This window comes from Aspergillus flavus, chromosome 5 (genome assembly GCF_009017415.1).
Source record: "Aspergillus flavus chromosome 5, complete sequence".
Lineage (NCBI taxonomy): Eukaryota > Fungi > Ascomycota > Eurotiomycetes > Eurotiales > Aspergillaceae > Aspergillus > Aspergillus flavus.
The window spans coordinates 3,485,027-3,507,017 of NC_092408.1; the positions used below are offsets into that span (position 1 = coordinate 3,485,027).

Sequence of the window (21,991 nt, forward strand, 5' to 3'; positions counted from 1 at the left end):
GTTAAACCAGATATTGACCGTCTCTGCTAATCCCGATATGGACTAGCGCCCATTGCCCCTGAAGTAGACAGTAACACGCGCGTCCCACTGCGCCGAATTCCTAAACCAAACTAATTTATTGATTGGCAAGAGAGGAAGACAGGTCCGAAAGCAAGAACAGAGCATGAACTCTTAACTACCACTACTACAGTAAACCTCTCCTCCTTCGCTCCTACTCGAAATCGCCCGGACTCGGTCTTTCCCCTTTGTTTTCCTGGCATACCTTGCGTCCGAACTATTGTCGCGACTTGTTTCTACCCGAGGCGACACCGTTTTTATTGCTTCGGACCCTCCATGATCACCACCAGCTTATTCTCATAAGGTGTTGTAGCCATGGAGGTCGCCTCTGCTGGGATATCGAACGGTGTATCCGCACCAACCCAGACATCTTTTGTGGACTCAAGTGCCATAATCCAGTACTTGAGCGATGTGCTGCAAGTGACTTTGGGAGCTCTGAGAACTGAGCTAGAAAGGACTGGCAGCTTGCTATCGGAGGCTAAGTATAATGAAACGGTGCAAAGATGTACGCGATTCGCTTCCGAATCTCAGGTCGCACTTTACGTGCAGAAAGACCTGGTAGGATCCGAAGAGTCGGCTGGTGCAGATGAAGAAGGTATGAATATTCAGTAGTTTGCTTTCTTTTTTTACTGCTAACAAGTAGCTCTCTCGTCGTAGCAATGTCAACGCACTATATCTACAATCTCTCCGCCGAAATCTCTTCCTCTTCCACAACGGTCGCAACAGTTGCCTTCATCAAACGGCCTGCCGCTATCGATCCGGCACTCCCAATACCTTCGCAGATCCAGGTGATGAACTTCCCTGGCCCGGCCTCTCTAAGTAATACACAAGCCCAGCAAAACACTTCGTTGTCTCCGTACGAGATCCTTCACCTTTTGGTACACCATGGGTTGAGCCCGTATTTCGAAGCCAACAGTCGCAACCAGGATGCTGCTGGCGGTCTAAAGCCCAGGACAGACACGGAGGCGAAGACTGGCGTTCCTATGACCAAGAAGAAATTCGCTGAACTAGAACTTGGTCTTTTACACTTGCAACAAAATGTTGAGATTCCAGCGCTCAGTTTGCCGCTCCATGAGGTCGTTCAAGCTGCTCTGACCGAGGCGGAAAAGCGAGGTGTCAAGCCTTCAGTGGAGTTGATCGATCCCACAATACTCGAGAGCAGTACTTTCATCAATAGCATCCAAACCAATGTGAACACTTGGATCAAGTCCATCCAGACAATTACAAAGATGTCTCGTGACGCTGATAGCGGGTCAGCAGCTCAGGAGATCAATTTCTGGTTGTCCATGGAGACTGCGCTTGAAGGAATCGAGAATCAACTACGCGGTGATGGCGTTTCTTTAACCATGGACATCCTCCGTCACGCGAAGCGATACCAGGCTACTCTTAGTTTCGTAGCCGACACGGGTCTCCGGGAGGCTGCCGATTTGGTCCAAAAGTACAACCAACTTATGCGGGACTTCCCCTTGGATGAGCTCCTCTCTGCCACGACTTTGCAGAAGGTGCAGGAGTCTCTTAATCTGATCTTCAACCACCTTAACAAGAAGTTGAAGATCTGTCCCTACCCGATCAAACGAGCCCTTGCGCTTGTTGAAGCCATCTCCGGTGATCTAGACTCCCAGATCCATTCCTTGCTTCACGGCCGGACCATTTTACACTTAGATTACCGCGAATTCCGCTCCTTGATGAAGACCTGTGGGGCAATCTGGCGGACATGGGACGAAAACTTGAAGGAGTTCACCAATGTTGCCCGTGAGTCTACGAGACGCCGAAATGAAAAGTTCATTCCCATCAAGATCGCCGCACGACACGAGAAGACCCAGGAGCGCTTGAAATATATCAACACCTTCCGAGTAAATCATGAACAGCTTCAGAGGACGATTGTGAATGTTCTCGGCCCAAAGAGTTCCTCCACAGGAGAACCAGCTGCTGGAGCTAGCTCCGATGGCGCGGTGATCGTTGAAGAAATTGGTGATGTGGATGCAGTCGAAGAAGTTGCACAGGCTTACGCTGCTCTGAAAAATGTGGATGTATTAGATGTGTCTGATGAGGGTACTCAACAATGGATACAGGAAGAAATCGCATACAACGAGCGCACATCCCGCGTGGAGAACTCGATCATTGCTCGTCTCAGGGACCGCCTTGCTACAGCAAAGAATGCTAATGAGATGTTCCGTGTCTTCTCAAAGTTCAATGCCCTCCTTGTCCGTCCCAAGATCAGAGGCGCGATTGGAGAGTACCAGACGCAACTCATCGATAACGTGAAGCAGGACATCTCATCTTTGCACGAGCGGTTCAAGCAACAATATGGCCACTCAGAGGCGCACGCAATGGCGCAGTTACGTGATCTTCCTCCGGTATCTGGTGCTATTGTGTGGGCACGTCAAATCGAACGCCAACTCGATGCTTATATGCGTAAAGTCGAGGATGTGCTGGGTGAAGACTGGCATTTACACTCTGAAGGCCAGAAGCTTCAAGCCGAAAGCAACCTCTTCCGGAAGAAGCTTGATACCCGACCGGTCTTCGAATCATGGTTACATGATGTGCAAAGACGCCACATCACGATATCTGGTCGCCTGTTCAACATTGTTCGCAACCGAGCGGCAGGAAACACACTGGAGCTCACGGTCAACTTCGATGCTCAAGTTATCGCTTTGTTCAAGGAAGTTAGAAACCTTATCTGGCTTAATTTCCAAGTACCTCATGCTGTTAGCAACATATCCAAAGAGGCCAAACGTGTGTACCCCTTCGCCATCAGTCTGATGGAGAGCGTTCGTACCCTGCTGCAAACCAGCCGTTCCATTGCATCTATGACAGAAGTTGCAATCTTGCTGAACGGATACGTGAATGATGCACAAGGCATGATTGTAAAAGGTATCCCGCTTCGGTGGGAGTCGTTTGTTCACTCATATGAGCTCCATGTCAAGCAGTCAGCATTGGCTAATGGTGCTATTGAATCTACTATTCCAAGCAGGGGGGAAAGCAAACATGTCCAGTTCGTTCGTGAATTTGCAGGATCAGCGTCTGTTCTCCAGTCCAAGACCGCGGTCCTAGCTTCTATCCACGAGAATATTCAGAAGGCTATACACGAACTTAAAACTTGTCCTTATGATGCCTCGGCATTCAAGCAGCGTCTGGATGCTATTCAAGTCGCCGTAGATAAGCTGAACTTGGAGAACTATGTAAATCTTGGATACTGGGTCGCGAATCTGAACCAAAAGATTGAGGCCATCCTACGCGACCGCCTTCACCGTGCTATACGTGAATGGATAAATTCCTTCCAAGAAGCAAAGAATGGAGACCACAGTTCCCATTTACTGAACGGAAGCCAGCGGCTCGTTACTGGTGAAGGAGAAGCCATGGCTTACAATATTGAGTTCACCGAGCTCGTCCATGAGATTTCTATGCGGAATCAAGTCCTCCACCTTGACCCTCCTTTGCAATTCGCTCGTGCGAGCTGGTTCTCGCAATTTGATAATTGGCTGGGGGTTGTTTGCAACCTCGAGAAGATTAAATCATCCCGTTATCAAATCTCGATCGACGTGCAGAAGGTACAGTTATCTGAATCTTGCTTTGCGACTCTCCCACAGCATTGTACCGATGAGCTCAACCAAGTTTACAATGCCATCGAGGCTAGACTGAAGGAAGTATCGAATTACGTCGATAAATGGCTGCAGTTCCAGTCACTCTGGGATTTACGATCAGAACAAGTTTATGATATCCTCGGGGATGACTTGTCCCAATGGCTTCAGTTGCTTCAAGAAATTAGGAAAAGCCGAGCTACCTTCGACACTTCAGAAGTAAGCAGATCGTTCGGCAATATCAAGATAGACTACGAGCAGGTCCAGACAAGAGTCAATGCCAAGTACGATCAATGGCAACACGAGATTCTGTTGAGGTTCGGGTCCAAGCTTGGTGGACGAATGAGGGAAGTACATTCTGAAATTGCTTCTGCACGGCGTGACCTAGAAGGACAGACTTTAGAAGCTGCTTCAACCGCACATGCGGTCTCATTCATTACTATAGTGCAACAGTGCAAGCGTAAGGCAAAGGTATGGGAGCCTGAAGTTGACCTTTTCCGTCAAGGCCAGGCTACACTTGCACGCCAACGTTATCAATTCCCCAGCGACTGGCTTCATGTGGAAAATGTCGATGGCGAGTGGGCGGCATTAAACGAACTCCTTGCACGTAAGAGCAAAATCGTCCAGGATCAAACAGAGGGCCTGCGTGCGAAGATTGTTGCCGAGGACAAAGTTATTGGTGACAAGATCACCGAAGTCATCGCCCAGTGGAATGACGAAAAGCCTGTGTCTGGCACCATTCCACCTGATGAAGCTTCCCGCACCTTGAGCTTATTCCAATCGCGTCTCGAGGGTCTCCAATCTGAATATGAAATGGTATCCAAAGCAAAAGAAGCTCTTGACCTCCCAGCAGGTGTTGAGTCTGCTTTGCCGGCAATCCTTGAGGAAGTTCAAGATTTCATGTCCGTCTGGGCTGCGTTATCAACCATCTGGAAGAGCCTGAACGACCTTAGGGACATGCTCTGGACGAGCGTACAGCCAAGAAAACTCCGTCAGTCCATCGATGGCTTAATAAAGATGACAAAGGAGATGCCTAGCCGGATGCGCCAGTATGCTGCTTTCGAGCATATTCAAAATGTCCTCAGGCAGCTCCTGAAAGTCAACCCCTTGCTTTCTGATATGAAGTCTGAAGCTGTTCGGGAAAGGCACTGGCACAAAATCTACAAATCGCTTAAACCTGGACAGAGATTTTCTCTTGTCTCATTGACCCTCGGCGATGTGTGGGATCTACAACTTACTGCTAGTGAGTCAGTAATCCGTAATATCATCGCTCAAGCACAAGGTGAAATGGCACTGGAGGAGTTCCTGAAGTCTGTCCGAGAGACATGGCAGAATTACTCCCTCGATCTCGTGAATTACCAGAACAAGTGTCGCCTAATCCGTGGCTTCGACGATCTATTTGCAAAGTGTAGCGAGAACTTAAATTCTTTACAAGCGATGAGACATTCGCCATACTTCAAAGAGTTCGAGGAGGAAGCTACTTCCTGGGAAGACAAACTGAACCGTGTCCATGTCTTGTTTGACGTGTGGATTGACGTTCAAAGACAGTGGGTGTACCTTGAAGGTGTCTTCACTGGTAATGCGGATATCAAACATCTTCTTCCCCTGGAATCAAGCCGCTTCCAAAACATTAACTCTGAGTTCTTCGCTGTGATGAAGAAGGTCTACAAGTCACCTTTTGTGCTTGATGTACTTGCCATCAACGGTGTACAGAAGTCACTAGAGAGATTGGCTGAACTGCTCAACAAAATCCAGAAGGCATTGGGCGAATACCTAGAACGAGAGCGTGTCTCATTCCCTCGCTTTTACTTCGTCGGAGACGAAGACCTTCTCGAAATTATCGGCAATAGCAATGACATCTTCCGTGTGGCGAAGCACTTCAAGAAGATGTTTGCTGGTTTGTCAGGAGTCCTCATGGATGACGACAATAACATTGTTGGTTTCACCTCCAAGGAGGGCGAAGAAGTCCGACTGAAGAAAGAAATCAATCTAGTGAAAACCCCTAGAATCAATGATTGGCTTACTGCTATTGAAAGCAACATGAAATTAACACTGGCGGAGTTGCTTGCTGAGGCAGTTGAGCAGTTTGAACCACTGTACCATGCTACTGAGGTTGATCAGAGTGCTTTCAACGACTTCCTCGCCAACTATCCCGCACAGATTGTCGTTCTTGCCAGCCAAGCGGTTTGGACTAATGCTGTACAGAAGTCCTTGGAGGAAGGCGGAACTACTCTGTCGGCACTTTATGATTCCCAAGTTAGAGTGCTTGAACTTCTGGCTGCTACTGTTCTTGGTGACCTAGACGCAATCAGCAGAAAGAAATGCGAGCATATGATCACCGAGTTTGTCCATCAGCGAGATGTTATCTCAAAGCTCATCAAAGCCAATGCTACAACCCCGACGCATTACCTCTGGTTGCTCCAGATGCGCTATGTTTATCAACCTGAGGGTGACTTCCTGCAGCGTCTGTACGTTCATATGGCGAATGCCAAATTGAACTATGGGTTTGAGTATCTCGGAGTTCCTGAACGTCTCGTCCGCACACCTCTTACTGACCGGTGTTTCTTGACGCTCACACAAGCTTTGTGTCAAAGACTAGGTGGTTCGCCTTATGGTCCAGCTGGTACCGGAAAGACTGAATCGGTTAAAGCGCTGGGTCTTCAACTCGGTCGCTTCACTCTTGTGTTCTGCTGTGACGATACATTTGATTTCCAGGCTATGGGCCGAATCTTCCTTGGTATTTGCCAGGTCGGTGCTTGGGGCTGTTTTGATGAATTTAACCGGCTGGAAGAACGAATCCTTTCGGCTGTCTCTCAACAGATCCAGAATATTCAAATCGGTCTTAAGAACGGCGAAACAGATGAAAAGGCACAAATTGAGCTTGTTGGCAGACAACTATCTGTGAACCCCAACACAGGAATCTTTATCACAATGAACCCGGGTTATGCAGGACGTTCCAACTTGCCTGATAACCTGAAAAAATTGTTCAGAAGCGTTGCGATGTCCAAGCCCGACAAAGAACTAATTGCGGAAGTTATGCTTTTCTCGCAAGGGTTCAAGCAGGCAAAGCGTTTGTCAACTCAGACCGTGCCTTTCTTCGACCGCTGCTCTACGCAACTCTCAAAGCAAGCCCATTACGATTTCGGCTTGCGTGCTCTAAAGAGTGTTTTGGTTAGTTCGGGCGGCCTCAAGCGTGCTCGTATCGCCAGCAACGACGGCGAGCTGGGTCCTGATGAAATCATCGAACCTCAAATCATCGTCCAAAGTCTTCGGGAAACCATTGCCCCCAAGTTGGTACGGGAAGATGTCGACAGAATGTTAGATATTCAATCTGATGTCTTCGCTGGAGTCGAGTATGTGCCTGCAAACTATGAAAAACTTACAGCGGCTATTCGTGAGATTGCCCAAGAATTGCATTACGTTGATAGTGAGATGTGGATCACGAAGGCGCTCCAACTCTACCAAATACAGACCATCCATCATGGTGTTATGATGGTTGGCAAATCTGGCTCTGGTAAATCTGCCGCATGGAAGATTCTCCTCCAAGCCTTGCAAAGAATTGAAGGTGTGGAGGGCGTTTCCCATATCATTGATTCCAAAGTCATGTCTAAGGAGGCGCTCTATGGTAATCTTGACAGTACCACTCGCGAGTGGACTGATGGATTGTTCACAGGCATTTTGAGGAAGATAGTCGATAATCTTCGTGGTGAAGATACGAAACGACATTGGATCGTGTTCGATGGTGATGTTGACCCCGAATGGGTCGAGAACCTTAATAGTGTTCTTGATGATAACAAACTTTTGACCCTTCCTAACGGAGAGCGTTTGAACCTACCTCCAAATGTACGCATCATGTTTGAAGTCGAGACACTCAAGTACGCGACACTGGCAACAGTCAGTCGTTGTGGTATGGTATGGTTCAATGACGATACCGTCACGCCGGCAATGATGATTTCCAATTACGTGGAGTCACTCCGAACAAGAACTTTCGAAGATTTGGATGACGACAGCGCCCCTGCAGGCCAAGCTGCCATCAAAACTCAGGATGCGCAGGATATGGTCTCCAACGTCCTCAAGCACCTCATGCAGAGCAGCGATATCATTATGAAATCCCTTGAGGAGGCTAAAAAGCACAACCACATCATGGAGTTCACCGACATTCGTGCCCTCAATACCTTGTTCAGTCTGTTGAACAAAGCCTGCAGGAACGTCCTGGAGTACAATATCCAGCATGTTGATTTCCCACTTGACTCCGAGCAGATAGAATCCTACATCTCTAAGAAGCTGCTCCTTGCGCTTGTATGGTCTTTCACGGGTGATTGTCCACTGGTCGATCGCCAGGCATTCGGGCAATTTGTATCCGCGCTGTCTACAACTGACCTGCCACTTGACGGCTCATCGTCTCTCATCGACTTTGACGTTACATTGCCAACGGCTGAGTGGTCTAGCTGGCAATCACAAGTCCCTACCATCGAAATCAATACCCATTCTATCACACAGACAGATGTAGTGATCCCGACAGTCGACACCGTTCGTCATGAAGATGTCCTCTATTCCTGGCTCGCGGAGCATAAGCCATTATTGCTTTGTGGTCCCCCAGGTTCCGGTAAAACCATGACGTTATTTGCAGCTCTTCGCAAGCTTCCCAACATGGAGGTTGTTGGTCTTAACTTTTCCAGCGCTACAACCCCTGACCTTTTGATCAAGACGTTTGAGCAATATTGTGAGTACAGGAAGACCCTTAATGGTGTCATCATGTCTCCGAACCAAATTGGTCGCTGGTTAGTTGTTTTCTGCGATGAAATCAACCTTCCAGCCCCTGATCGGTACGGAACCCAGCGTGCCATTACCTTTTTGCGTCAGCTTGTTGAACAAAATGGTTTCTGGAGGACATCCGACAAAACATGGGTTACCTTGGACCGGATTCAGTTCGTCGGGGCATGTAACCCTCCAACTGATGCTGGCCGTACACCGCTAGCGGAGAGATTCTTGCGTCATTCTCCCTTGATTATGGTTGACTATCCTGGAGAGATTTCACTCACGCAGATCTATGGCACATTCAATTCCGCGGTTCTGAAAATCCTCCCCCTGTTGCGCGGCTACTCTGAGTCCCTTACAAAAGCTATGGTGCAGTTCTACCTGGAGTCTCAGTCTAGATTCACCGCTAAGATCCAGCCACACTACGTGTACTCACCTCGTGAACTTACTAGATGGGTTCGTGGTGTGTACGAAGCTATTAAACCGCTCGAGAGTCTTTCGATAGAAGGGTTGGTTCGGATTTGGGCGCACGAGGCTCTGCGTCTTTTCCAGGATCGACTTGTCACTGAGGAGGAGAGGAACTGGACCTCTGATGCAATTAGGCGCATCGCACTCGATAATTTCCCCACCATTGATGAGGAGCAAGCGCTGAAGGGTCCAATCCTGTTCTCCAACTGGCTCTCCAAGAATTACGTGCCTGTGGAGCAGGAGCGACTGCGTGACTTTGTGAAGGCACGTCTGAAGACATTCTGTGAGGAAGAAGTCGATGTTCCCCTTGTCTTGTTCAATGATGTCCTGGAACATGCATTGCGCATTGATCGTGTCTTCCGCCAGCCTCAAGGTCATCTCATTCTAATCGGTGTCAGCGGAAGTGGTAAAACCACGCTATCCCGTTTTGTTGCATGGATGAATGGTTTGAAGGTGTTCCAGATCAAGGTCCACGGAAAGTACTCTTCTGAAGATTTTGATGACGACCTGAGAATTGTCCTCCGCCGGGCTGGTTGTAAGGGCGAGAAGATTTGCTTTATCATGGATGAATCGAACGTTCTTGACTCTGGTTTCCTGGAGCGCATGAATACCCTCTTAGCCAACGCGGAGGTGCCTGGTCTGTTTGAAGGGGATGAGTTTTCCTCTTTAATGACAGCATGTAAAGAGGGCGCACAGCGTCAGGGTCTGCTCCTTGACACCCAAGAAGAGCTCTACAAGTGGTTCACACAACAAATTGTCAAGAACTTGCATGTGGTCTTCACCATGAACCCTCCTGAAGAAGGATTGTCGTCTAAGGCTGCTACAAGTCCTGCCCTGTTCAACAGATGCGTGCTCAACTGGATGGGCGACTGGTCAGACCAGGCACTTTTCCAAGTCGGCTCGGAACTGACACAGTCTGTCGATCTTGACAAACCCAATTTCGTTGCGCCTGATAGCATACCTGTAGCATATAGAGACTTGAGCCTTCCCGCATCTCACAGGGATGCTATTGTCAACGCCATGGTCTATATTCATCACTCCCTGCAACGATTCAACCAGCGCCTGCAAAAGCAACAGGGCAAGACCACGTATCTCACACCTCGCCATTATCTTGACTTTGTCGCTCACTATGTCAAACTCTTCAACGAGAAACGTGAGGACCTGGAGGAGCAGCAACGACACTTGAATGTCGGTCTTGAGAAGCTGAGAGATACTGTTGACAAAGTCAGCGATCTGCGCGCCAGTCTTGCACAGAAGAAGACGCAGTTAGAGCAGAAAGACAAAGAAGCAAATGAGAAACTGCAGCGCATGGTGGCTGACCAACAGGAAGCGGAGCGACGCAAAGCAGCATCCCTTGAGGTACAAGCAGCCCTAGAGAAGCAGGAACAAGAGGTGGCCAGCCGCAAGGAAGTTGTCCTCAATGATCTTGCTCGCGCCGAACCTGCTGTGTTGGAAGCAAAGAAGAGCGTGAGCAACATCAAACGCCAGCATCTTACTGAAGTCCGTTCCATGGGCAACCCCCCAGCTAGTGTTCGTCTCGCCCTAGATGCTGTGTGTACCCTGCTTGGTCACAGGGTCGACAGCTGGAAGACCATTCAAGGCATTGTGCGAAGAGATGATTTCATTGCCAGCATCGTCAATTACAATAACGAGGAACAGATGACGACAAAGCTTCGAGTTCGGATGCAGAATGATTTCCTTTCCAATGAGGATTTCACTTACGAAAGAGTTAACAGGGCCAGTAAGGCTTGTGGTCCCCTAGTGCAATGGGTCGAAGCCCAGGTCAATTATTCCGAGATTTTGGATCGCGTCGGGCCTTTGCGTGAAGAAGTAGGCAAACTGGAAGAGAAAGCCCTGAATACCAAAGCCGAAGCGCAGGCCATTGAGAATACTATTCAGGATCTCGAAAGCAGTATCGCTACATACAAAGCGGAATATGCTGCACTCATTAGTGAAACCCAAGCTATCAAGACGGAGATGTCCAGAGTGCAGTTTAAGGTTGACAGGAGTGTTCGTTTGCTCGACAGCTTGGCGTCTGAACGCACTAGGTGGGAGGAAGGTAGCAGATCCTTCGAAACACAAATCAATACTCTTGTTGGTGATGTCCTCATAGCTGCAGCCTTCCTCGCCTACGCAGGATTCTACGATCAACAATTCCGGAAGGCCATGGTTGATGATTGGGTTAACCAACTTGTGCAATCCGGAATCAGCTTCAAGCCTCACAACCCAATCACCGAGTACCTCTCGAATGCTGATGAGCGCTTGACTTGGCAAGATCATTCACTTCCTGTGGATGACCTTTGCACGGAGAACGCCATTGTCCTGAAGCGGTACAACAGATACCCTCTGATCATCGATCCCTCTGGCCGTGTTACCGAATTCTTGCAGAAGGAAAGCACGGAGAGGAAGCTCACTGTTACCAGCTTCTTGGACGATTCATTTGTCAAACAATTAGAGAGCGCCCTCCGCTTCGGAAACCCCATTCTCATCCAAGATGCCGAGTACTTGGACCCGATCCTCAACCATGTTCTTAACAAGGAATACCAGAAGACTGGAGGTCGTGTCCTCATACAGCTCGGTAAACAGGAGATTGACTTCTCGCCTTCTTTCAAGCTTTTCCTGTCAACAAGAGATCCATCTGCTGCTTTCCCGCCAGACGTGTGCAGCCGGACAACATTTGTCAATTTCACTGTCACTCAAAGCAGTTTGCAGACTCAATCTCTTAATGAAGTCTTGAAGTTTGAACGGCCTGATGTTGACGCGCGACGAACCGACTTGGTCAAACTGCAAGGAGAGTTCAAGATTCACCTTCGCCAGCTTGAGAAGAGACTCTTGCAGGCTTTGAACGAGTCCCGTGGTAACATTCTGGATGATGACAATGTTATCGAGACGCTCGAGACCCTGAAAAATGAGGCGGCAGAGATCTCGAAGAAGATGGTGGAGACTGAGGGTGTCATGACCGAAGTCGAGAATATCACGCACAATTACAGCATTATCGCCCGCTCTTGCAGCGCTGTGTTTGCTGTACTAGAACAACTACACCATGTCAACCACTTCTACCAATTTTCTCTTCAGTTCTTTGTTGATATCTTCCACTCTGTCCTTTATCACAACAAGCGTCTCGCTCAGGAGAAGGACCATGCCACGCGAGTCCAGATCATTCTCCGGAGTCTGTTCATCACAACCTATCAACGAACCTCCCTGGGCCTCGCTCAGAAGGATCGTATCACGCTGGCGATGCTCCTAGCACAGGCCGCCCCATATCCCATGGAGAAAGACATTATCGACATCATCCTGGATGAGTCAACAGAGGGCGCGGATCTATCAACATCTCCTGAGCTCAAAGATCCAGTGATGAGCAGGATTTCCAACATGACACTCTTCAAGTCGAAGTTCCCAGAGGTGCCCACAGAACAATGGGACCAATTCTTGAGCGAAGAGCTTGCAGAGAATTATGTCCCGGCCGTCTGGGAAGACAATACCGAGCCAATTAATCGACTACTCCGATCATTGTTGCTTGTGAAGCTGTGTAGGATGGATAGGTTTGTGCCGACAGCCGAGCGCTTCGTTGAGACCGTCTTTGGTCGTGAGCTGTTCGAAGGAAGTACCGACTTGAGGGATATCGTTGATCAAGTGACCGCAACCACTCCAATCTCTCTTAGCTCCAGTCCAGGTTTCGATGCTAGTTACAAGGTCGACGCCCTGGTTGAGCGCATGCAGGCGACTTGTGCAAACATTGCAATGGGTTCTGATGAAGGTCTGAAGAGCGCCGATAAGGCAATCAGCAATGCCGCCACTGCAGGAACTTGGGTTTTGATCAAGAACGTACACCTTGCTCCCTCATGGCTGCAGAGCCTTGAGAAGCGGCTTGACTCTCTCAAACCCCACAAGGACTTCAGGCTTTTCCTTTCGATGGAGTCTAGCCCTAAGATCCCTGTCAACCTCATCCGTGCCTCCCGCGTACTCATGTACGAACAGCCAGCTGGTGTGCGTGCCAACATGAAGGACTCGTTGTCTTCGTTGTCCGTAAGGGCTGGCAAGCCTCCAGTTGAGAAGGCTCGTGTCTATCTTCTGCTTTGCTTCCTGCACGCCGTTGTCCAGGAGAGACTTCGTTATGCTCCTAACCTTGGTTGGAAGGGCTTCTGGGAGTTCAATGATAGCGATGTAAGTTGTTTCTCATGCATACCATTGAAACAAAGCTAACATGACTTGTGCGTTCTAGTATGAATGCTGTGCCTTTATCATCGATCACTGGGTCGACAGCGTTACCCAGGGGCGATCCAACGTCGCACCTCAGAAACTCCCATGGGACATGATCCGCACCCTTGTGACCGAGACATACGGCGGAAAAGTCGATGACATTGGCGACTTCCAGCAACTGGAAAGCCTGGTCAACAGCTTCTTCACCCCAGTGGCTTTCGAGGACGATTACAAACTGGTGTCCGGCGTCGAGAATGACGAATGTTTGATCCTCCCCGGCACAACTGGTATCCGGGACTTTGTTGAGTGGGTCAACCGACTCCCTGAGAGAGAACCACCGACATACCTTGGCTTGCCAGCTAACGCTGAGAAATTGTTACTCGTTGGACACGGTAACAAGGTGATCTCGGACTTGTCCAGAGTGACAACTTTGTTGGACGAAGGGGAACAGTTGATGGTTGACGCTTGAATAGAGAGTTTGTAAGCTCAGGGCCTGTTAATTTCTAATCTATTGCGTCTTTCCTTTAATCTTCTTCGTTTCTTGTTGTTTACTTCTATGTTATAGGATATACTCGGAGCCGCAGGCGGATACTTTCTTGTCAATCTTGGGTTAATGTATTCTGTTCTGTTGATTGTCTTATATCCATCTGTCATTCGCGCATCGCTGTCTGCATAACTTTCTCTCTATGTTGATTTGTTCATTTATTTTCTTGAAACTGTTTAGATTGTACTTGTATTAAACCCATAGAATTATTCATTCATGAAGAGATAATCCTGTGTTACGCCTAAAACCAAGCCCAAAGGGCAATCCTGCACAATCACCGAACAACACCAATTGAGTAACAACGTGTAAGCGCGCGAGCTGTCATTCAAAACCCATATAAGGTATTACCCAGCTGTACCCAGTGGGTCAGTATCCGATGTCTATTCCGTAATGCTGAGGATGAAGAAAGACTTACCCTGTTTAGGGCATAAATAACCTTTTCGATACAGAACTATGTTAGCATCTATACTCCAGATTTGATAACGTCAACTAGTGACTCACATCGCGTGTAGTTACCACCTGTATTATACAACTAGTTAGCTTATGTGATATGATCTTTCTTCCTTTATCATTTGTCTTATATTTCTGTTTGTGTTGTACACAGCGAGAGAGAGGAAAGAGAGAATATCATTACCTTCCTCTGGCGGGAATGAATATCTGATGACTCAAGAATCAAAGCTAACTGTCTTAAGATCTTCATATCATTAGCAAGTCGACAATGAAGACAACCTTAAATGATGAGAAGGAGATCTGTAGAAAACGAAATACAAATCTAAGTTAGGTAGAACATACCTCTGTTAAACGGTCCCGGATTGCCCTACGGGCTTCGTCGTAAATATCGTTTTTTATTCGGATGATTCCTCCGCGACGAGCAAGCTTGCTGATTCATGGAATGGACAGGTGTTAGCGAATCTCCATTATACCCGTACGAGTCATCCATCACCGGGGGCGGTTTACCGGATGGCTGGTCTAGCTACAGCAATAGTCAACATCACAACCTGTCTGTACTGAGCTGGGGATTGGAGACTCACTTATTCCCATAATATTGTCTCGAATCTTCCTGTTTCCGGTGATTGTTAGTGTATATTAAGCTTGTTTTCGTGGTTGGGTTCAGCGTCGGGATGCCACGGACGGTGAAATTGGTCACTCGGGGAGCTGGAGTGTAGGACACAGGGTGATTAACATACTTGCGACGTCGACTTTGCCCGATGATCAAGTTTCGAGGGAGGTTAGCTGTATCCATTGTCTCGAATGGTCAATGAATAGAGTTGTAGTGCGGTTAGGATGGGTGATGTGGTTGGTTTGTACAGAGAATCTTTAAAGTAGACCTCAGGACTGGAGTAACACCAGGCACCTGTTTCAGATCATGGTTTCACGCTTATTGGTGGTCTCCCACCTCTCAAAGCTCATGGGTCTGGTCTCAAAGAAGGCAGAGTGGAAAGTATGGGTGAGAATCTCATATGGTTGTGTTGTCAGTCTGTCTAGGAGTGTTTCGTGACCGGAAGATCCGCGACGAGTCCAGACTGACAAGGATTCCAAGTGAGTTTCAAGTGAGTGATTGAGAGACATAATAGGAAGGAAGAGACGATATCCATGCGTAATTACATTGTGATGTTATGTATCGGAGGAAGGTTTCTTATTCATCGAGTTGTTCACATTCGAGAGATAAGACAATGGTGGATGTCTAAGGCAAGCAACCGTGTGGAAGACAAATCCTCCACCATAAGAGACGCGGGATTTGTATAATGGAAGGTTTCATCAGATAAATTCAATGTCCCTGAGAACATCGGTAGGCGCTATACATACATGCCTTCCGACAGTATACCATAGAATTCGGCTAAGAAGTTGTTAGATCATGCTGAGTCGAAACGTAATACACTTGATGAAGATATGTTATAGTCGCTAAAATCTCCCGGAAATCATTCTTTCGTAGTATATTACAACAATCACCCATGATAGGTAACAGGAACAGAAGAAGCACACGTCTAATTCCGGCCAATGCAATGTCCCAAAGCAAGGCCGTCGCGCGGAGGGTCAAATGTATTATATTTACATGTAGTCGAAAACAGAAGGCTACCCACGCTATAAATGCCCGATTTGTATAGTATGTGGACTGCTGCTTCGTAATAGGCCCCTCTCTTAAAGAGCCACCTTACTCATCTTTTTGTTCGTCATTACCATCACCACCTTCTGTGATATCTGAGGATGGTTGGTCCTCCTTCGGTTGTTCGTCAGCGGGAGTGTCGTCCTTCGGCAAATCTGGGGATGGGGCTGTTGGTGTTAGTGTGGATTGTGCGGGAGGCATTTCAGGAAAGATCTCTTTGAATAAATCTGGTAGAAATCTTTCCAGGCGCTTTCTAGTTTCGGTCCAGATCTGTTCCTTGTCGGCGTCTTGCGACGGTGGAACCAGATAGCCTCCATCAGCCATGACCAAAATGATATTCTTGAGACTTTCTGGAATAGCCTCCTCCTACACAGAAGGGTTAGCGGGTGGTGCTATTTCCTTTCATTTCCATCCTTTTGAGGGGAAGACAGAAAGAAAGAGTGGTGATTTCTTACCATACTGTCTCCCTGGCCACTATTCATCATCCGGTCAAGGATATCGAGTATCTTGAGCCACAGGTCGAGCATTCCACTAGGATTCGGAAGTTGATCGAGATAACGTAAGAAGATCTTGCAGACCAAAGTGGCTACCTGAACCCGGGTCTCGCCCATTCCGAGAGGGTCAGAGTGGAAGACCTCCGGCTTCAACAGTCGGAGAGTTAGTGGGAAGAGGACCTGTTCGAAGATTGCGGTCCACTCCTTCTCGTTGGACGAGTTAATATCAACCGAAAGGAGCGACCGCTGCAGAGTCGACACTGCATTGTGCCGGATGTCCCGGCAAGGGTTAATGCACTGTGCCGTCAAAGAATGGAAAATCGGAGACCAATAGGCGGACCAGGCTATCGGCGAGCATTAGCAAATATTTACAGTGTACTGGAAAGCTGTCATGAACCTTCGTCTTCTTCAAGATGCGACTGCTTGATAAGCGCAGGGGCCCGTTGGCTTAAATGATAGATCATATTAATGGCCGTTAACCCACGAGTAACGGCTTCATTTTCAGTGCTGGCATCTGTCAATTTCTGTCGGTTTATGCGGTCGTGAGAACGGAGACAAACCTGGACTTTGGCGGCTTAACACCTTTGGAGCGCCGAGAGTGTGCATCTCGTTGCCGTTCCTCAAGGTAGCCTACACTACCTGCGCTAACGAAATCGTTTGCAAGGCTTACAGCGGACTCATAATTATCCCCAGTGATGATGGGTGGCGTCGCGTTCACAATGGTTTGGAGGAGACCAAAAACGAAAGGGGCAGACTCTTTGTGCTGATGCAGCCTCTGAAGGATTGACCAGAAATCAGGCGAAATTGTGATTTCATTCCCCAAAAGGCCTGCATGCGAAACGCAACGCGAAAGCCCTTCAATCACGGGAAGAGCGACACTCTCCAAAATGTCCTGATCAAAGCCTGATATTCCGTGGAGAATGACAGGAACCCGCATGAAAGGTTGATCCTAACACAGAATTAGTCAGAAATAGGTCTGGAAAGTCAAGGACTGGGACCGTTCATACATGGCTCAACCGTAGCAAATTCAACAGATAATAAATGATTCGCGACAAAGCCAGGGGGTGTAAGTTTCTCGCATCTCGCATGAAGGCTTGTAAGGAAGCCAGTAGTCTCTCGCCAACTGCCTCTAGTGTTGTTTGATCGCGAAGGGCTAGGATGGTCGCTAGTTCTAGGAGATATATCATTCCAGGATCATAGTTTGACTTGTTAGCGTCGAGTCTGCCATTTGCCGACCTCGACGGTCGTTCCGATTTTACGACAATGACTGCTGGAGCAGACTCTTCAGGCAAGAGTGTCAACACCGTATCCACGACTGTGGAAACCGTCGACAAGGGCAGTGACCTAATACTCCTCATGAATATTACTATTGTACCGACAGGGGCCAAGGGTACTACTCACTTGATATTAGCCAAAACGTCATTGATCGAACACGCTGTTACACAGTCCACAGTGCAAAGGGTGTTGTCAAGCTCCTCGTCCGACGGCTCCGGGGGATCATCGGCCGCATAACTGGAAAGGTAAGATGTAAAAGCAGAGAGTAACCCGGCTTCATTTCCTCGCACATCACGGTCCACAACTTGTGACGGGGGCTGCAAGGGAATCGGGGGGATCTCAAGTTCAGCATTAAGGCTGGTGTCGAATGGCGGAATAAGGGAATTGATGAACAGATTGCTGAGAATCCGGACAATATACTCCCAGCTTCGTTGCACTGTAGCTTCGTTGCCAGCAAGCACCCGGAAGAGAACCACTGTAGCCAGCTGTGCTCGGAAATCCCTTCCAAACTTCACGGCCAGCTCGCTGACCATGACACGTTGCTTGCCGGCCTGTACCTCTGTGTTAAGAGAGGTGCTTGGAGGCTTGTCTGTCGCCAACGTGCTGATGGAGGCGAGGCAAAAGACGATGCGATCAAATGCCTCCGTCAGTCCATATCGAGCAGCTATTTGGGCGCATTGATCGAAGCCCGTGACGACACGAGAATATACAGCATCGTCAGAGGCAGACATAAAGACGTACGAAAGGGTAGCAACAACGGGCTTCCAAGTCGCTTCAAACATTTCCGCGTCGTAGATGTTTGTCTCACCGATTGCCAGTTCTCCAGCGGTAGTTGACTTTAACAAGAGCTCCCGCCATGCAAAGTCAAATGCATGTTTATTATCATGCTCATCCGGCAAGATAATCTCGTTCTGTTTAATAGAGTCGTAGATCTGTTGAAGGAACTCGGGAGCGAAGTCTTTTCCTGCGTTGACTCCTCGCAGGTTCTTTGAGAAGTCTGCACAGGACATGCGATTGGCTGACTTGACGTTGGGGTTATAAAGCTCTGTGTTCAGCATGATAATGGCATATGTTAGGACAAATAATGCGTCTTTATCAGCAACCTCTGGAGGCTGTGCTTTTTGCATGAACTTCTCCGTAAATGTCGTTATAATCCTCTCAATAAGAGGGGATTCGCCAGGCAAACGGAATGCGCCAAGAAGATCCCTAAGCCCATCAACCACCGTTTTCCCTGAAAAATCGAGGAGATCGACGAACGCATCCAGAAGCTGCTCGTTGTTCCGTTTGGAGATGAATTCACCCAGGACTTTCTTGGAGATGCGGGTCGTTTGTCTCAGGAACTTGGCCACCGAAGTAGGATCATCTGGATTCTCGACGACACCCTGTGCTGCAAGATAAGCGATTCCACCCTTGGGGTCCTCATTGAATTTCTGGGCGCCGTGGATGATCGTCCTCTTCGTTCTACGCTGGCTCCTCAGGAGCTCAATTGACGGAAAGCCTTCATGTACCGGTTCATCATCCAATCTATCAAATATGAACTGGACGTAGCCTAAAAGCGCATCCAAACAGAGTGGTGGCACGTTGGTCGTGCTCCATGTGGCGGAGTCGGGGAACGCACTCCGTGATAGCAACCCGACCATATCCTCACAAAGGTCCGCTCGGTCAACATCGCAGTCATAGTTAATAAATAGCTCCACCATGAAGCTCGGAATTCTTGCTAGCACGCCGATGCTTTCCACCATGGCTTCTCGAGCCTCGGGCTTCCTGGAACCCCCCTCCAGGCCTAGTTTCTGCCTATCTTTCACCGGTACTGGCGTGGATCTTCCACTGTTAGTTTGTGAAGGAGAGGGTTTTACCAGCTTAGGCGCCTGCGGTACTCCACTGTAGAGGGCCGGATCAATACCCGGCTCTTTCGGTATTTCAACCCGTGGATGGAGACAGGCGACCAAGTATGAAAGGTATAGTTCTTGCTGGAGTTTCAGGGCGGAGCGACAGGTCAACAGCAACGTACCGGCGACCTTAAGGGACCCGGTCAGTATCGGCATGTTCTCGGACCGAACCAGCTGGAAGAGGTGCCGGCAGAGATCATTCTGAGCTAACGTAGCCAAGCTGGGGTGTCTGGTAATAGAAGGGCCCGCGACTTCCAGAGCCACATCGATAATCCTTAGCGCCATAACTCTCATCGGATCTGTATGTTGCCGGTTATGGGGGTCCAAAAGGTCGATCAACACACGGAATAGCTCCTTGATAGAAGCTAGGGAATATGGCTTGACTTCATCTCCGAGATCGTCCTGCGGGTTGGGGGGAGCTGTAACAGCAGTTCCACTAAGCGCTGGCTCCGAAGGTTCATCCCCACTGTTACGTTCACGATCCGGTGTCGCAGTGTCCGCACCCATGGCGGAAAGGTGTTGGGAGGTGACTGTGTTCCCATCGACAGAAGGGTCCATTTTGAGATTGGTCGGCTCACTGTCGCCCACGGCAGGGTCCGGGGCATCCAAGTCGGCTGCTACGTCTAAGTGCGATAGTCGCATAAAGATAACCTGACACATGTTGACCATAGCCATCTCAGCCGATCTCCGCAGGACTTCCGACAGGCGGACTTGACAGCACATGCTTAGGCCAGTCTCCATCATTTCGCAGACACTCTCGTCACCAAGCAAGTCGCCCTCCGGCCGAGACAAGATGCCCTCCATCAATTTAAGGATCCTCAGGAGGACGATTTCATCCGCAGCGGAGTCACTGGCTTCGAATCGGCAATGGGTGATTGCGGCGGACAGAAGCTGCATCGCCATGGACAGTCGCGGAGAGTCCTGGCTGATAATATTATAGGCAAAGAACTTGGTCAGCGCGACCAATGCCAGAGAGGTAATTGCGGCGGAGGTCGATGAGGAACGAATCACTTGTAGGAATGGATGAAGCAAAGCGGGTGTGTCAAAGGTCCTAATGTCTCTGCAGTCCTTCAGATCACTCCGTAGTCGTGAAAAAGCAGATATGAGCGGATTGTCCTGCATGCTCTTGCCTTTCTTTCCCCTCAGACCCCATCGGTTTGCCAGGGCGTGATCTTCATCGACGGCGGATGGCCTGGACTTGGAGCGAGACGTTGAAGTACCATTGCGGGGGCTAGGGGGAGCAGATGTATCGCGATCGTAGACTCGAGAGGCCGCACCACCGCCCAATATGGCTGAGACTGAGGAATGAGCCCAGCGAGCATGCTTGCGCATAGCCGAGGTGACGGTGATACATTCTGTAGTCACCAACGCGACCGGATCGACCGCAATGGGCAAAGAGGAGGATGACATGTCTGGTCGTGAGAGAAGGCAAAGGGGTGGGAAATAAGCGAATGGCGGGATTAAGGTTACCCAACGAACGAGCAATATCAAAACATGGCCCTTCCCCTTGTTGAGACGAAAGGAAAGAAAGGGCGACTGGGGACGTCGAGATCAAAGTCAAGCGGAACACAACAGCATGTCTTCTTTTGCTTGCTCCGGGCGGAGTTGACTTGCTTTACCTGATCCGGTTTAGTGGGGCTAGTAGTAGCCTAAGCCTTTTGGGCCTCCAGGGCATGGTAATCATCAATATTTCCGGTACGGGGGATACTGGTAGGGATGGTCGGTTGGGTACCGACTCAATACCCCAAGGTATGGTAAATGCTTACTCCGTAGGTAGTACATACTTATGATTACTTAGATTTAGTATTCTTCAAGTAATGATCGATGACTACCTTACTACTTTAGGTAGTATAGGCTAGATGGGTAGGTACCGAAGTAAACACCTCCTTAAACTATGATTTATTTTCGGTAACTTCAATATTATCAGATCGCTAGATAGTCGCTGGAGTAACTTCCGTCAGTCCCAATTCGGGAATACAAATGCAAGGAGAAAAACGAGCAAGAAGTTTGAATAGGAGGTAACTTTTGTTGATCAACTGGTTAATATAGATAAAGTGATATTCTCCTACTACCCTTACTTGAAAGCCCGGCAGTACAGGAGATACTAAGGATACACCCCGATCGGGTTGATGGATAAGTTATCAGATTCCTCTGTACTAAATTCATTGGTGTTATAAAAGCCGTGTGGGAAAAAAAAAAAAAAAAAAAAAGATCCGATGAACAACAGGGACTAGCGGGATGGATCTAAGGATATCGGGATCTTATCCATGGTTGAGTCCAGGCGGTGAAGGGCGAAGAGTTAAATCGATGCTAAATCGGATTAGAGCTTCAGTTCCCCACCTTTCAAGACGATGCCTAACAACTCCATCAAGCTTAGTTTTGGGTCTCAATTCCCTTGTTTTTGACTCATTTCCTTGCAGGTTATTGATTTCTATCTGTGATCTTATTTTTTTTTATTTTTTTTCTCTCCTTCTCGGAAGATTAATCGGCGCTTGGTTGGGAAGGAAAATATCAAAGGGTCAACACGTGTCCGAGGGTGAGTTGATACGTAGTTGTTTATCGATGAGGGGAAAGAAACTAGTCCGTTCTTTTCTTTCCTCTCCCATTTTACTTAAAAAGCA

The 21,991-nt window shown here is 48.5% G+C and overlaps 3 protein-coding genes across 3 annotated transcripts; 1 reads left to right on the forward strand and 2 right to left on the reverse strand.

Moving 5' to 3' along the window:
- The first annotated feature begins 113 nt into the window (after positions 1-113).
- F9C07_2285285 (dynein heavy chain, N-terminal region 1-domain-containing protein) lies at positions 114-13,834 on the forward strand. Its single transcript, XM_041293269.2, has 3 exons — positions 114-652; positions 715-13,028; positions 13,087-13,834. The coding sequence occupies exons 1-3, from the start codon at positions 373-375 to the stop codon at positions 13,531-13,533; spliced, it is 13,041 nt and encodes a 4,346-aa protein (XP_041148140.1). The 5' UTR covers positions 114-372; the 3' UTR covers positions 13,534-13,834.
- Positions 13,835-21,557, reverse strand: F9C07_2285286 (pattern-formation protein/guanine nucleotide exchange factor). The gene is made up of 11 exons (XM_041286547.2): positions 17,608-21,557; positions 17,214-17,550; positions 16,767-17,155; positions 16,604-16,713; positions 16,168-16,550; positions 14,640-16,078; positions 14,401-14,581; positions 14,243-14,302; positions 14,110-14,127; positions 14,024-14,044; positions 13,835-13,960 (listed from the first exon to the last, which is right to left on the reverse strand). The coding sequence occupies exons 1-6, from the start codon at positions 20,778-20,780 to the stop codon at positions 15,761-15,763; spliced, it is 4,710 nt and encodes a 1,569-aa protein (XP_041148141.1). The 5' UTR covers positions 20,781-21,557; the 3' UTR covers positions 13,835-13,960; positions 14,024-14,044; positions 14,110-14,127; positions 14,243-14,302; positions 14,401-14,581; positions 14,640-15,760.
- F9C07_2108526 (histone H4) lies at positions 13,934-14,851 on the reverse strand (the record flags this gene model as incomplete). Its single annotated transcript, XM_071509046.1, has 6 exons — positions 13,934-13,960; positions 14,024-14,059; positions 14,110-14,127; positions 14,243-14,302; positions 14,401-14,488; positions 14,640-14,851. The coding sequence occupies 6 exons, from the start codon at positions 14,849-14,851 to the stop codon at positions 13,934-13,936; spliced, it is 441 nt and encodes a 146-aa protein (XP_071364588.1).
- Positions 21,558-21,991: the final 434 nt, after the last annotated feature.

Excerpts from the sequence above, each read along its gene's own strand:
- F9C07_2285285 (XM_041293269.2), top strand. The coding sequence starts at position 373 with ATGGAGGTCGCCTCTGCTGGGATATCGAACGGTGTATCCGCACCAACC. Across the intron at positions 653-714 it reads GGCTGGTGCAGATGAAGAAG|CAATGTCAACGCACTATATC; the intron begins GTATGAATATTC and ends CTCTCGTCGTAG. Across the intron at positions 13,029-13,086 it reads GGGAGTTCAATGATAGCGAT|TATGAATGCTGTGCCTTTAT; the intron begins GTAAGTTGTTTC and ends TGTGCGTTCTAG.
- F9C07_2285286 (XM_041286547.2), bottom strand. The coding sequence starts at position 20,780 with ATGTCATCCTCCTCTTTGCCCATTGCGGTCGATCCGGTCGCGTTGGTG. Across the intron at positions 17,551-17,607 it reads GACGTTTTGGCTAATATCAA|GTCACTGCCCTTGTCGACGG; the intron begins GTGAGTAGTACC and ends GAGGAGTATTAG. Across the intron at positions 16,551-16,603 it reads GCATCTTGAAGAAGACGAAG|CCTGGTCCGCCTATTGGTCT; the intron begins GTTCATGACAGC and ends GCTCGCCGATAG.